This window comes from Nerophis ophidion, linkage group LG28 (assembly GCF_033978795.1).
Source record: "Nerophis ophidion isolate RoL-2023_Sa linkage group LG28, RoL_Noph_v1.0, whole genome shotgun sequence".
In the NCBI taxonomy this organism is placed as follows: Eukaryota; Metazoa; Chordata; class Actinopteri; order Syngnathiformes; family Syngnathidae; genus Nerophis; species Nerophis ophidion.
This window is the reverse complement of record NC_084638.1, coordinates 14036446-14051967: the sequence shown is the minus strand read 5'-3', so window position 1 is coordinate 14051967 and position 15522 is coordinate 14036446. Positions and strand designations below refer to the sequence as shown.

The following is a 15522-nucleotide window of genomic DNA, read 5'->3' as shown; positions in this document are numbered from 1 at the left end:
ATCATTGTGCACGTAATATACCGCTATGTTGATATAATGGACACATAATTTAACGTGTAATTTTACAAATGTCATAATATTGTTTACAACAAAGCCAGAAACCTAAACCGATGCCTACTTTGCAAAAAAAATAAAAAAAATAAAATAGACTACTCTTCTCTAAAAAAAAAGAGCCAACAATCAAGCATATGTAATGCATAAACACACTTATAAAATGTATTTTACGTTTACTATGAAAATTGCTTTACGATGTCTAATGTCGGCTGTTGGTGTGATGCCAGGATGCAGAGAAGGTAGGCAAAGTGCAAACAGGATGCCATTTTTTTAGGTACTAGGCGGACTTAATATAACACAGGTCAAGCAGGATCTCAGGAAGCAACAAAACACTTTTGTATACAAAATGTACTGTGACTAATAGATTACAAACTGACACATTTTACACTCTTTGTTAGATAGGATTTATCCTATCCAGCACAAATTGGAAAATAGAGGAAAATGTGGTGAGAAAAACCTGAAATGATAATGAGTACTTAGCATTTAGTATGTTCTATTAGGTCAGGAGTGTCCAAAGTACGGCCCACAGCTCACCAACATAGCCCGCAATATGTCATGAATTTCCCTAGAGAGGCTGAAGAGCACAATCCAAATCCAAACAACCTTTCCCGAGTCATGGTGCAAATAAACAAACACAAAAAGTCAACACACATGGTCACACATGACCCAACCTGCTCACTGATTTTTGTGTGGATTTATAAAAAAAATGTCCACACACAACACGTAATTCCAAATGATACCCATTTAAATCCCTTGCAATGGATGATGGGAAAAATGCAAAACAGTCATCTTCAAGTCGCTCTCTGACAGTCGCTTCAGGATGTGTCATTTTGTGGGCGGTCTTATTTTCGTGGCTCACCTTCAACAGCGTCTTCTCCCCGTTTTCTTTGTTGTAGCGGTGTAGCGTGCAAGGACAGGAGTGGAAGAAGTGTCAAAAGATGGAGAAAACTGTTACAATGACATTTAAACTTGCTTAAATCGATAACGGAGCAGCACCTCCGGAAATGTGTCCCGTGAAAAACCGTACGACTGGAACTCTCTAATAACTAAAATTCCTCGGGTAAATAATATAAACTCACTACACCGGTATGTTTTAGCGCTTTTATGGCAAGTTTACTGACAGATATAAGTAAGAACTTTACACTACTTTCTATTAGAAATGGCAAAAGCGGAGGATGAATGTCCAAGAAGAAGTTAATCGATTATGTGGTGAGCGCGGACAACAAAAGCAAACACACGCAAATTTTCAGGACTTATGCAGATCCCAAATACAGATAAGCAGGTACTAGAAAGTAAGAAAAGTTGCTTTTTCATAATTTTTCAAAACAAAGCACCAGATAATATGTCGTACCTTATACACACACACACACACACACACACACACACACACACACACACACACACACACACACACACACCGTAATAACACTCGTATGTTTAAGCGCATCAAGCGGTGCGGCTTCATGGCTTACCAAATTCGTACTAAAATATTTTGATAGATTTTTGAGTGGCATGTGTAATGTTCTATATTTTCAATGGAACATATAAAGTGTTGGTGTTGATTACTTGAGTCATATTGCAGTCTACATGTATCTATTATGTGTAACTGCCATCTACTGGTCACGCTTATCATTTCACCATGTACCAAATAAAATCGGTAAGCACAACCAAAATTATTCCGTATATTAGGCTCACCGGGTTATAAGGCGCACTGTCGATTTTTGAGGATTTTAAGTGCATCGTATAGTCCGAAAAACATGGTATATATATATATATATATATATATATATACTAAAGTGTTACTATGTATATATATATATATATATATATATATATATATATATATATATATATATATATATATATATATATATATATATATATATATATGTATACATATATGTATACATATATATATATATATATACATAGTAACACTTTAGTATGAGGGACATAGTCACCATTAATTAGTTGCTTATTAACATGCAAATTGGCTCTTAATTAGTAATTATTAAGTACTTATTAATGCCTTATTCTGCATGGCCTTATTATACAACCAGTAAACCATTGAAGGCTTACTGAAATGAGATTTTCTTATTCAAACGGGCATAGCAGGTCCATTCCATGTGTCATACTTGATCATTTTGCGATATTGCCATATTTTCGCTGAAAGGATTTAGTAGAGAACATCCACGATAAAGTTTGCAACTTTCGGTGCTAAGAGAAAAGCCCCGCCTCTACCGGAAGTCGCAGACGATGACGTCACATGTTTGATGGTTCCTCATATATTCACATTGTTTTTAATGGGAGCCTCCAACAAAAAGTGCTATTCGGACCGAGATAACGACAATTTTCCCATTAAGGATGAAAGATTTGTGTTTGAGGATATTGATAGCGACGGACTAGAAAAAAAAAGTTCAAAAGAAAAAACGTGATTGCATTTGGACGGATTCTGATGTTTTTAGACACATTTACCAGGATAATTCTGGGAAATCCCTTATCTTTCTATTGTGTTGCTAGTGTTTTAGTGAGTAAATAGTACCTGATAGTCGGAAGGGTGTCTCCACGGGTGTCTTGACGCGCAGTGTCTCAGGGAAGTCGACGGCAGCTATGGACGGCACAAGCTCAGCTTTTCTCCGGTAAGAACTGACTTTTTAACCACAATTGTCTCACCGAAACCTGCTGGTTGACATTTGGTAGGGATTCATGTTCTCTTGACCGCGCTTTGATCCATAGGATAGTTTCACCTTCAGGAATTTTAAACAAGGAATCACCGTGTGTTTGTGTGGCTAAAGGCTAAAGTTTCCCAACTCCATCTTTCTACTTTGACTTCTCCAATATTAATTGAACAAATTGCAAAAGAGTCAGCAACACAGATGTCCAAAATACCGTATAATTATGCCGTTAAAGCAGACGACTTTTAGCTGTGTCTGTGCGCAGAGCTCATACTTCCTAAAAACCTGTGACGTCTTGCGTACACGTCATCATTACACGACGTTTCGAAGACGAAACTCCCGGGAAATTTAAAATTGTAATTTAGTAAACTAAAAAGGCCGTACTGGCATGTGTTGCAATGTTAATATTTCATCATTGATATATGAACTATCCGACTGCGTGGTGGGTAGTAGTGGGTTTCAGTAGGCCTTTCACTAAGAGTCTTCCCTCAATAACCTCAGAATTATTAGTAACCCTAACCCTAACCTTTATATGTTCCACTAGTATTATGTTCCCCATACTAAAGTGTTACCATATATATATATATATATATATATATATATATATATATATATATATATATATATATATATATATATATATATATATATATGTATATATATGTGTATGTATGTATGTATATGTATGTATGTAGGTGTCGGAAAAATCACAAGACTACTTCATCTCTACAGAACTGTTTCATGAGGGGTTCCCCTCAATCATCAGGACATTCTCCCAAAAACAAAAAGTATATATATATATATATATATATATATATATATATATATATATGTATATATATATATATATATATATATATATCTCCTGATGATTGAGGGAACCTCTCATGAAACAGTTCTGTAGAGATGAAGTAGTCTTGTGATTTTTCCGACCCCTACATATTGCGCTCTACCACGGTATCGAACACTATTCTCAGAATAATCCAATCAAGATATATATATATATATTTATATATATATATATACACATACACACGCGCGCACACACACATGCATATATATATATATATATATATATATACACACACGTATATACTTATATATATGTATACACACACATGCATATATATATACATACACACACATGGATATAATTATATATATGTATACACACACATGTATATACTTATATGTGTATACACACACACACACACACACATGCATATTTACATTCTTACATTACATGCAGTCGGAGTTTGGGCCCCCAACAAATTTTGTTTGTATCCCAATGCGGCCCCCAAGTTCAAAATTTGGACACCCCTGCTTTATAAAGGTTGTCGGGTCTAAAATGAGTTGAAGTAGATGAGGTCATTGTTGGAACATGTTTCATTCTCTCTAGGGACCAGGACCGAATGATCCCCCAAACAAGATGAGAACCATTAATACCCTCTCTTGTCTTTTACCAGTCTTTACGACCAGAACAACCCAGAAACTGCTCTACTGCTGCCTGACCAGCGACCACAAAGCAGGACGAGGTGTTAACAAACAGTAAGGACAGAAGATGTCAAGGAGTTGTCGTCCACTTCCTAAAAACCAAGGCCTCCCCGGCCCGTCCACGTGCTGCATGACGTTCTGTCTCCTGGAGCGCAACTGGTGCCAGGTCAAGTTTTAAAAAAAACCCAGAGGTGTCAAATAACTGGCGAGGAGCAAAACCAGTCTCACAGGAGATCACCGAGTATCTTCCATGAGGATTTGAACTAAACTTCCTTGTAGATATGGAGCTTGACTTGTTTAAACATTTTTTTTTATGCTGATACGTACAAAGCAAAGCATTTTGTGACTCTTTCACTGTTGACCATTTGTATAAGGATACTTTTTTGCACTGTAAACCTGGCTCAAATAAAAAGTCCAGTTCAAACTGACCCATGAGGGTGACTTTGATTGCACTGAAATAATCGGTTTTAAAGTCGCAAAACCATAGTTGATTTCCACCTGTGGGCAAGTCTTGCATGAGACTTCTCAGAAGAAACCTGAGATCTCTCTCGTCATAGAACTACAAAGATCCTGACTATCTATAGACGACCCTTGATCTAATGTACAGTCGGCAGAGGTGGGTAGAGTAGCCAGAAATTGTACTCAAGTAAGAGTACTGTTACTTTAGAGATGTATTACTCAAGTAAAAATAAGGAGTAGTCACCCAAATATTTACTTGAGAAAAAGTAAAAAGTATGTTGTGAAAAAACTACTCAAGGACTGAGTAACCTGATTACGGCAACAAATAATGCACAAAAACATAAAAATAGCAATGAGCAAATTCAGAGCCAGGAATATCTCTTAAGTAACTAAAACAATAATATATATATTAAATAATAGTACATTAAAATACAATGAAAAAAATGGCACATTGAGCCACAATAACTTAACAGCACCATAGCCTCAGTAGGCATTCATTGATTTGATTGATTGATTAAACTTGTATTATTAGATTGCACAGTACAGTACATATTCCGTACAATTGACCACTAAATGGTAACACCCCAATAAGATTTTTAAAGTTAATCAATTACTTAATAAATGACCAAGTCGAGGTAATCTACCTCATACATACATATACATACACACACATATCATATATTATTAATATATATATATATATATATATATATACATACATTTATATATACAGTATATAATTTATATTTATTTATTTTGCCCTTTTTGTTCACATGTTGAAGGTGTTTTAATGAATATACATGCATGTTTAACATATAGATTCCTATCTTTCATGAAGACAAGAATATAAGTTGGTGTATTACCTGATTCTGATGACTTGCATTGATTGGAATCAGACGTCCACGTTTTCAAATGGAGGAGAAGAAAAGTTCCTCTTTTCTGTCTAATACCACATGAAAGTCGATGGTTTTTGGCATCTTATCCGTCCAGCTTCCATATTCGTTTTCATACACTTTACAAGAAATACATTGGCGGCAAACTGCGTAGCTTGCTAGCTTGTTAGTGCTGGCTTTCGGAGACTCTTATTTTGTTAACGCAGGCGCGATGGAGCGGCGCTTTTATTGTGAAGACAGGAACTATGCGATCAGTCTTTAGGCTTTTTACGGGAAGTACGGTTGAAATAAAAAGTGTCTTTTTTCCTTTACACTTTTGATTGATTGATTGAAACTTTTATTATTAGATTGCACAGTACAGTACATATTCCCTACAATTGACCACTAAATGGTAACACCCCAATAAGTTTGTCAACATGTTTAAGTCGGGTTTTACGTATCACGGTCATGTGACCGCCTGGCTCTGTTTGATTGGTCCAACGTCACCAGTGACTGCATGTGATTGGTGAAACGCAAGCACACGTAGATTCTACTTTGAAGCTCTGTCATTAACCAAAACAAACATTAATAGATCGATAAAAAAAAGTAGCGAGTAGCGAGCTTAATGTAGATAAATGGAACAGAGTAAAAGTAGCGTTTCTTCTCTATAAATATACTCAAGTAAAAGTAAAAGTATGTTGCATAAAAACTACTCGTAGAAGTACAATTTATTCCAAAAGTTACTCAAGTAAATGTAGCGCGTTACTACCCACCTCTGACAGTCGGAACATGTTTTAGTTTTAATGCTCTACACTTGTTTTCGCAGAGGGCAACATCAGTTATTGCTGATCTTAGAGGGTCGCTTGTAACAGCAAATATTATATAAATATTCATGTCACTTATGTTACACCGCTCATATGGTAAAGGAATTATGCAAATATTGTGTATATTGTACATAGGTTGTCATAATAGTCCTACCTGGTACTTTGGTTTATGGTTTTGTATATTTTATTATAATGTTAATTCTATTGTCTCTATTTTATTTTCCTACTACTGTATTGCATGAAGAGCAACGATAACACACAAATTTCCTCCTCGATTTACAAACGCCTTTATTTGCATTCTTTTCGGTTTACAAACTTTTACATCGCACCAAATATGCCTCTGTGTGCGGACCATGACTCGATGCGCATTCATTTTGTGTGCCGCATTTTGACATTACTTCTTGTAATCATATATATATATATATATATATATATATATATATATATATATATATATATATATATATGAATTGCCGCCGGGGCGCTAATTGATCTAAAACCTCTTCTCATTCCTGCGCTTACCAAAAGCATGCGGTAAAAGTAAGCATGCGCTAATTATTTTAAAACCTCTCCTCACTCCGGCACTTACCAAAGGCATGCAGTAAAAATGTGAGTGTGATAGAAGCTTGGACCTTAAATCCTACTGAATAGCTCTTAACCTTCTTCCCTGTATGCGATTTCAAATTACCGGTATTAAAATCAGCCTACTCCATTTTGAAAATGATGACAGGGGAAGTGTCACGAGTTTGATCAGGCGGTATTACTAAGCATGCGCTAACTATTTTGGGAACCGAGTTTGACCCCGCAGTAAATCAAGGCAGGCGCATACTATATGTCCTGCGGTAATTCAAGGAAATACGGTAAATATAAACATATACATATACACATATACAGTGGGGCAATAAAGTATTTAGTCAGCCACCGATTGTGCAAATTCTCCCACTTAAAAAGATGACAGAGGTCTGCAATTTTCATCATAGGTACACTTCAACTGTGAGAGACAGAATGTGAAAAAAAAATCCAAGAATTCACATTGAAGGAATTTTAAAGAATGTATATGTAAATTATGGTGGGAAATAAGTATTTAGTCAACCATTCAAATTCTCACTGATGGAAGGAGGTTTTGGCTCAAAATCTCACGATACATGGACCCCATTTATTCTTTCCTTAACATGGATCAATGGTCCTGTCCCCTTAGCAGAAAAACAGCCCCAAAGCATGATGTTTCCACCCCCATGCTTCACAGTAGGTTTGGTGTTCTTGGGATGCAACTCAGTATTCTTCTTCCTCCAAACACGACGAGTTGAGTTTATACCAAAAAGTTCTATTTTGGTTTCATCTGACCACATGACATTCTCCCATTCCTCTGCTGTATCATCCATGTATCCATTTTGGTATAAACTCAATTCGTCGTGTTTGGAGGAAGAAGAATATTGGGACGGCATGGCGCAGTGTTGAGTGGACGTGCGCAATCAGAGGGTCCCTGGTTCAATCCCCACCTAGGACCAACCTTGTCACGTCCATTGTGTCCTGAGCAAGACACTTCACGCTTGCTCCTGATGGGTGCTGGTTAGCACCTGGCATGACAGCTCCCTCCATCAGTGTGTGTGAATGGGTAAATGTGGAAGTAGTGTCAAAGCACTTTGAGTACCTTGAAGGTAGAAAAGCGCTATGCAAATATAAAATATATATATATATATATATATATATATATATATATATATATATATATATATATATATATCCATTTTCTACTGCTTGTCCCTTTCGGGGTCGCAGGGTGGGTTGCTGCCTATCTCAGCTGCATATATATATTCTGCATTGGGCCTTATGCACAATGTTGTGATTTTTTTTTCCATTATCTAGTTTGTTCACTCTTTTTATATGAGTAAAACAATGGGTGTCAAACTCTGGCCCGCGGGCCAGGCCCGCCGTGTAATTTCATTTGGCCCTTGAGGCAGTATGAAATTAACATTAGAGCTGGCCCGCCGGGTTTTATACAGCGGCAGTGCCGCTGTAACACCGCATTCACCACTAATACTCATACTGGCCAACCCTCCCGATTTTCCCGGACTCCCTAATTTCAGTGCCATTCCCAAAAATCTCCCCATTTCTACCAGGACGACAATATTGGGGGCGTGCATTAACGGCACTGCCTTTAGCGTCCTCTACAACCTGTCGTCACCTCCGCTTTTCCTACATAGAAATAGCGTGCCAACCCAGCCACATAATATATGCGGCTTTTACACACACACACGCACACAAGTAAATGCAATGCATACTTGTTCAACAGCCATACAGGTCACACTGAGTGTGGCCGTATAAACAACTTTATCAATCTTACAAATATGCACCACACTGTGAACCCACACCAAACAAGAATAACAAACACATTTCGGGAGAACATCTGCACCGTAACACAACATAAACACAACAGAACAAATACCCAGAACCCCTTGCAGCACTAACTCTTCCGGGACGCTACAATATACCCCTCCCCCAGCAATAATTAATGTTTTACTCATGCACTTTCTCTTGCTACTTCAAGGCTTGAATGTTTGATTCATTTGTTTTTGTTATTTTATTTGCAAATGTATTATTAGCCTGTGGAAAAAGTTTAATTTGATATTTACTTCAATGGGCTGCAAATAGAAACGAGGCATTCAATTTTTATTTAAATTTTATTTGATATGCCATTGATAGGGCTTCACGGTGGCAGAGGGGTTAGTGCGTCTGCCTCACAATACGAAGGTCCTGCAGTCCTGGGTTCAAATCCAGGCTCGGGATCTTTCTGTGTGGAGTTTGCATGTCCTCCCCGTGAATGCGTGGGTTCCCTCCGGGTACTCCGGCTTCCTCCCACTTCCAAAGACATGCACCTGGGGATAGGTTGATTGGCAACACTAAATTGGCCCTAGTGTGTGAATGTGAGTGTGAATGTTGTCTGTCTATCTGTGTTGGCCCTGCGATGAGGTGGCGACTTGTCCAGGGTGTACCCCGCCTTCTGCCCGATTGTAGCTGAGATAGGCGCCAGCGCCCCCCGCGACCCCGAAAGGGAATGAGCGGTAGAAAATGGATGGATGGATGCCATTGATATTTTTTAATGATTATTATTTAAAACTCGATTTTGCATGTCACTATAACGTTATATAAGCATTGCTTTTTTCAATATTCAATGCAAAACTTGTTGGGGTCCCTATTAAAAGGTTAATTTGTTCAACTTTGGCCCGTGGCTCTGTTCAGTTTTAAATTTTGGCCCAATCTGTATTTGAGTTTGACACCCCTGAGTAAAACCTTTTTTTTTTTTATTATACAGTACCTGAATTGAAATAGATTATTTTGTTGGACTAAAAACCAATTTATGGGAAACACATTGTTAAAAAAAAAAAAAAAACATTTAACAAAATGTACATAATAAAAAATTACTCTAGCAAACACTCTGTCCACAAACCTGGAATGTCTCCCTTACTGGAAGAACCCAGTAAAACTGCACGCCAACCTGAGACTGTTACAACATTGAGGATGTGTGATATTATATTATTTTTAATGACAGAGCAGGAGGGGGCACTGGGGCTATTTAAATGTTTTTATTGTCGAGAAAAGAGTGTTTTTGTCCATTTTGTGTTGAGTTGTTGAAAGAAGCATCACATATAATAAACAAACATTTGCAAGATACTTAAAAATGATCTGCCTAAGGTACACATATTAAATATACTAAAGTGATTAACTTGAGTTAACTATGCACAAAATGTGATCAATCATGATTACATATTTGTATTTTATTTGTCTGACAGCCCGAATATGCACACTTATGACAAAGTGCAGTTGGCATCCTCAAAGCCGGCACAGATCCACTTGTTGGTGAAGCGCTTGTAGCCCTCAGCTTCAGTCAAGTCGCTTCCTGAAATAGAGACTTGCATGAAAGTGTCTTCTCTGTGTTGCACTTAGGTCACGTTACCTACCGTAAACAGCCAGTACATGTACAAGAATATGGACAAATTTGCACATACAGGGTTTGAAAAAACACTTTGCACCTTGCCATTTAAAAACTACGTTTGTACTTATTTTCTACACTGCCATTCATTTTTCCATTTTGCTGAGTATTTTGTACTGCTAAAGGGGCTGAAAGCAATTTTTACGACAACACCACTAGCTAGCGTGTAGTATCATTAACGGTTTCACAGAAAACCCATCCATCCATCTTCTCCTGCTTATCTGACATCGGGCTACGGAGGCAGCAGCCCAAGCAGAGAATCCCAGTCTTCTCTCTCCTTGGCTACTTCGTCCAGCTCTTACCGGGGGATTTCGAGGTGTTCCCAGGCCAGCCCGGAGACGTATATTATTGCGAAGACTTTCAAAATGTGCACTTAATTCTTACTTTACTTACGGTCATCAAGTTTTGGGGAAATCAATTACATGTAGTTCAGTAAAACATTTGAAAAAAAACTTTTAAATCAGTGGTCCCCAACCACCGGGCCACGGCCCGATTGGTACCGGGCTGCAGAATTTTTTTAAATTCATTTTTATTTAAAAAAAAAAATATATATATATATATACATATACGGGTTGGGGAGGAGACCCTGCCCCAAGTGGAGGAGTTCAAGTACCTAGGAGTCTTGTTCACGAGTGGGGGAAGAGTGGATCGTGAGATCGACAGGCGGATCGGTGCGGCGTCTTCAGTAATGCGGACGTTGTATCGATCCGTTGTGGTGAAGAAGGAGCTGAGCCGGAAGGCAAAGCTCTCAGTTTACCGGTCGATTTACGTTCCCATCCTCACCTATGGTCATGAGCTTTGGGTCATGACCGAAAGGATAAGATCACGGGTACAAGCGGCCCAAATGAGTTTCCTCCGGCGGGTGGCGGGGCTCTCCCTTAGAGATAGGGTGAGAAGCTCTGCCATCCGGGAGGAACTCAAAGTAAAGCCGCTGCTCCTCCACATCGAGAGGAGCCAGATGAGGTGGTTCGGGCATCTGGTCAGGATGCCACCCGAACGCCTCCCTAGGGAGGTGTTTAGGGCACGTCCAACCGGTAGGAGGCCACGGGGAAGACCCAGGACACGTTGGGAAGACTATGTCTCCCGGCTGGCCTGGGAACGCCTCGGGATCCCCCGGGAAGAGCTAGACAAAGTGGCTGGAGATAGGGAAGTCTGGGCTTCCCTGCTTAGGCTGCTGCCCCCGCGACCCGACCTCGGATAAGCGGAAGATGATGGATGGATGAATGGATATTTTAATTTTTTTATTTTAATTTTTTTATTAAATCAACATAAAAAACACTATATACACTTACAATTAGTGCACCAACCAAAAAAAGTCCCTTTTTCATGACAAAAAAAAAAAAAAAAGTGGATTCCCCCCACCCGGGCCGCGGGACAAATTATTAAGCATTGACCGGTCCCCGGATACAAAAAGGTTGGGGATCGCTGTTTTAAATGATATTCTGACTACTAAATTGCATTTGTATTTTCTTCAGCAAATTTTATTAATGCAAGCAAATAATAACTTTTGACTAATCATGATGAAAAAAAACATACTTCACAGCCCTAATAATCCATCCATTCATTTTCTACCGCTTATTCCCTTTGGGGTAGTGGGGGGCGCTGGTGCCTATCTCAGCTACAATCGGGCGGAAGGCGTCGTACACCCTGGACAAGTCACCACCTCATCGCAGAGCCCTGATAATTACATTTGTAATAGACAAATATAGCTATTGTCCATACAGTATAGTATCAATTGCAATAAGAATATTCATTAGCACTGTGTATGTGGTGTAAGTCAGTGGTCCCCACAGAAGAATGTTTTATTAATTTTCATTCAAAAAAATAAATAAATTATTAAATCAACTTAAAAAACACAATATTCACTTACAATTAGTGCACCAACCACAAAAACCTCCCTTTTTCATGACAAAAAAGTCCCTTTTTCATGACAAATTTAAAAAAAAAAAAAAAAAGGGATTCCCCCCCCCGCAGGACAAATGATCAACCGTTGACCGGTCCGCGGATACAAAAAGGTTGGGGACCACTGGTCTACATCACGTGAGCCAGATAATGAGCACTTGACTGACGACGCTTTAAAAAACAACTTGAATTACAATAAGTTGTTGGAGTTGTTAAATATACTAAGTTCTCTTAAAACAGCCCTGGGAAAAATAGGGCCCGCGGGCCAAATGCGGCCCCTTAAGATTTTCAATCCAGCCCGCTGGACGTACTACATTATTTTGTTAGACCTTTAACATCCAAACTGTAGCCACCATTATGATGTACAGTGCTGTTTTTGAATTACCATAAGTCATGAACTAAATGGTCAATGGTCAAAATGGTCAAAATCTGCGCTTTCAGGTATTATAATAGTTATTCCTGTACAAAAGATTGTCTCTGAAACGCTTGTTTTCTTTTTGTCATGGAGTTGCTTGAGTGTAGTTCACTTTTACGACACTGGAGGGGGCATTAAACACATCATTACGTCAGCAAGCTCTGAAAGTTACGGTGAACTTCGATGTTATTTGTTTAATCGGCAGTGCGCGTCAATACAAAGTGAGTTACTTTATATACACTTTAATATCACCTGTTTTGTGCTTAAAACGATATTGCAACTCATTTGGTCAGTTTTATTGTAGTGTAATGGCTGTTTGGCATCAGGTTCACAAGCTAACTGCTAGCTAAATATCATACCCTGATTGGGGCCTGTTTGTAGCATTGGACATTTTTGTTAGCCCCAATTGACAATTTAGAATTATTGTTGTGATGCTATTTACATTCTAATAATTATTACATTACTTAGGGCTGGGATGTTCAAATTATGTGCATTTATGTAAACTGTGTATACACAGCTAAGTGGTGTATATTTAACTGCTCTGTTGCAGGCTTGTACCAATATTTCATTGCATTGTGGTCACTTTAGTTGATTTATAATCAGAGGTGGGTATAGTAGCCAGAAATTGTACTCAAGTAAGAGTACTGTTACTTCAGAGATTTATTATTCAAGTAAAAGTAGGGAGTAGTCACCCAAATATTTACGTGAGTAAAAGTAAAAAGTATGTTGTGAAAAAACTACTCGAGTACTGAGTAACTGATGAGTAACCTGTTTGTTTAATGATTACGGCAACAGATAATGCACAAAAAGATAAAAATAGCAATGAGCAAATTCAGAGCCAGGAATATCTCTTAAGCAACTAAAACAATAATATATTTTAAATGATACATGAAAATAAAAAAATTAAGGCAAATTGAGCCACAATAGCTTAACAGCACCATAGGCTCAGTAGGCATTCAGTGATTGATTGATTGATTGATTGATTGATTGATTGATTGAAACTTGTATTAGTAGATTGCACAGTACAGTACATATTCCCTACAATTGACCACTAAATGGTAACACCCCAATAAGTTTTTCAACGTTAATCAATTACTTAATAAATGACCAAGTCCAGGTGATCTACCTCATATATATATATATATATATATATATATATATATATATATATATATATATATATATATATATCCATCCATCCATTTTCTACCGCTTATTCCCTTTCGGGGTTGCGGGGGGCGCTGGCGCCTATCTCAGCTACAATCGGGCGGAAGGCAGGGTACACCCTGGACAAGTCGCCACCTCATCGCAGGGCCAACACAGATAGACAGACAACATTCACACTCACATTCACACACTAGGGCCAATTAGTGTTGCCAATCAACCTATCCCCAGGTGCATGTCTTTGGAAGTGGGAGGAAGCCGGAGTACCCGGAGGGAACCCACGCATTCACGGGGAGAACATGCAAACTCCACACAGAAAGATCCCGAGCCTGGATTTGAACCCAGGACTGCAGGAACTTCGTATTGTGAGGCAGACGCACTAACCCCTCTGCCACCGTGAAGCCCCCTATATATATATATGTATATATATATATATATATATATATATACATACATTTATATACACAGTATATCATTTATATTTATTTATTTTGCCGTTGTTGTTGACATGTTAAAGGTGTTTTAATGAATATACATGCATGTTTCATATAGATTCCTATCTTTCATGAAGACAAGAATATAAGTTGGCGTATTACCTGATTCTGATGACTTGCATTGATTGGAATCAGACAGTATAGTGCTGATAATGTCCACATTTTCAAATGGAAGGGAAAAAAAGTTCCTCCTTCCTGTCTAATACCACATGAAAGTCGTTGGTTTTTGGCATCTTGATTGTCCAGCTTCCATATTCGTTTTTATACACTTTACAATAAATATATCGGCGGCAAACTCCGTAGCTTGCTAGCTTGTATGCTCTGGCTTTCGGAGACTCTTATTTTGTTAGCGCAGGCGCGATGGAGCGGCACTTTTATTGTGAAGACAGGAACTGTGCGATCAGTCTTTAGGCTTGTGACGGGAAGTACGGTTGACATAAAAAGTGTCTTTTTTCCTTTACACTGTTGATTGATTGATTAAAACTTTTATCAGTAGATTGCACAGTACAGTACATATTCCGTACAATTGACCGCTAAATGGTAACACCCCTATAAGTTTTTGAACTTTTTTAGGTCGGATTCGACGTGTGACGGTCAAGTGACCGCCTGGTTTTGTTTGATTGGTCCAACGTCACCAGTGACTGCATTTGATTGGTGAAACGCAGGCATGCGTAGATCCTACTTTGAATGCGTGTCTGACAAAATCAAAACAAACAAAGCGTGCATTGACAGATCGATTAAAAAAAAGTAGCGAGTAGCGAGCTGAATGTAGGTAAATGGAGCGGAGTAAAAGTAGCGTTTCTTCTCTATAAATATACTCAAGTAAAAGTAAAAGTATGTTGCATAAAAACTACTCGTAGAAGTACAATTTATCCCAAAAATTACTCAAGTAGATGTAACGGAGTAAATGTAGCGCGTTACTACCCACCTCTGTTTATAATGATTGTATTTGTTTGTATAGGAAACCACACACACAAACGCAAACAAACAACTCATGCATGTCTTCAATATACAATTGAACCTGCAAATCTGGACTTGGACAATATATTATTTCTCCTGCACTCACCTGAACGAATAATTGCTGTCCTGACCCGACACCCTGAAGTGATTTCTAATCCATATTTTAACCAGTCATAGTCGTCACTACAATTACGGTAATCTACGACACAGCAGCTCAG

At 38.3% G+C, this 15522-nt stretch overlaps 2 protein-coding genes across 3 annotated transcripts in view; one reads left to right on the top strand and one right to left on the bottom strand.

The window, feature by feature from the left end:
- Nucleotides 1–4651, top strand: part of LOC133545014 (Y+L amino acid transporter 2-like) — a 51588-nt gene extending 46937 nt beyond the window's left edge. For both annotated transcript variants that reach the window (XM_061890304.1, XM_061890303.1), the window contains exon 10: nt 4196–4651. In XM_061890304.1, the coding sequence (XP_061746288.1) occupies nt 4196–4281 (86 nt within the window). In that variant the 3' untranslated portion in view covers nt 4282–4651. The remainder of the gene's footprint in view (nt 1–4195) is intronic.
- A 5296-nt stretch (nt 4652–9947) lies between these two features.
- Nucleotides 9948–15522, bottom strand: part of wu:fc46h12 (uncharacterized protein LOC568958 homolog) — a 35053-nt gene continuing 29478 nt past the window's right edge. The window contains exon 5 of the mRNA XM_061890657.1: nt 9948–10276. Coding sequence (XP_061746641.1) covers nt 10185–10276 — 92 coding nt within the window. The 3' untranslated portion in view covers nt 9948–10184. The remainder of the gene's footprint in view (nt 10277–15522) is intronic.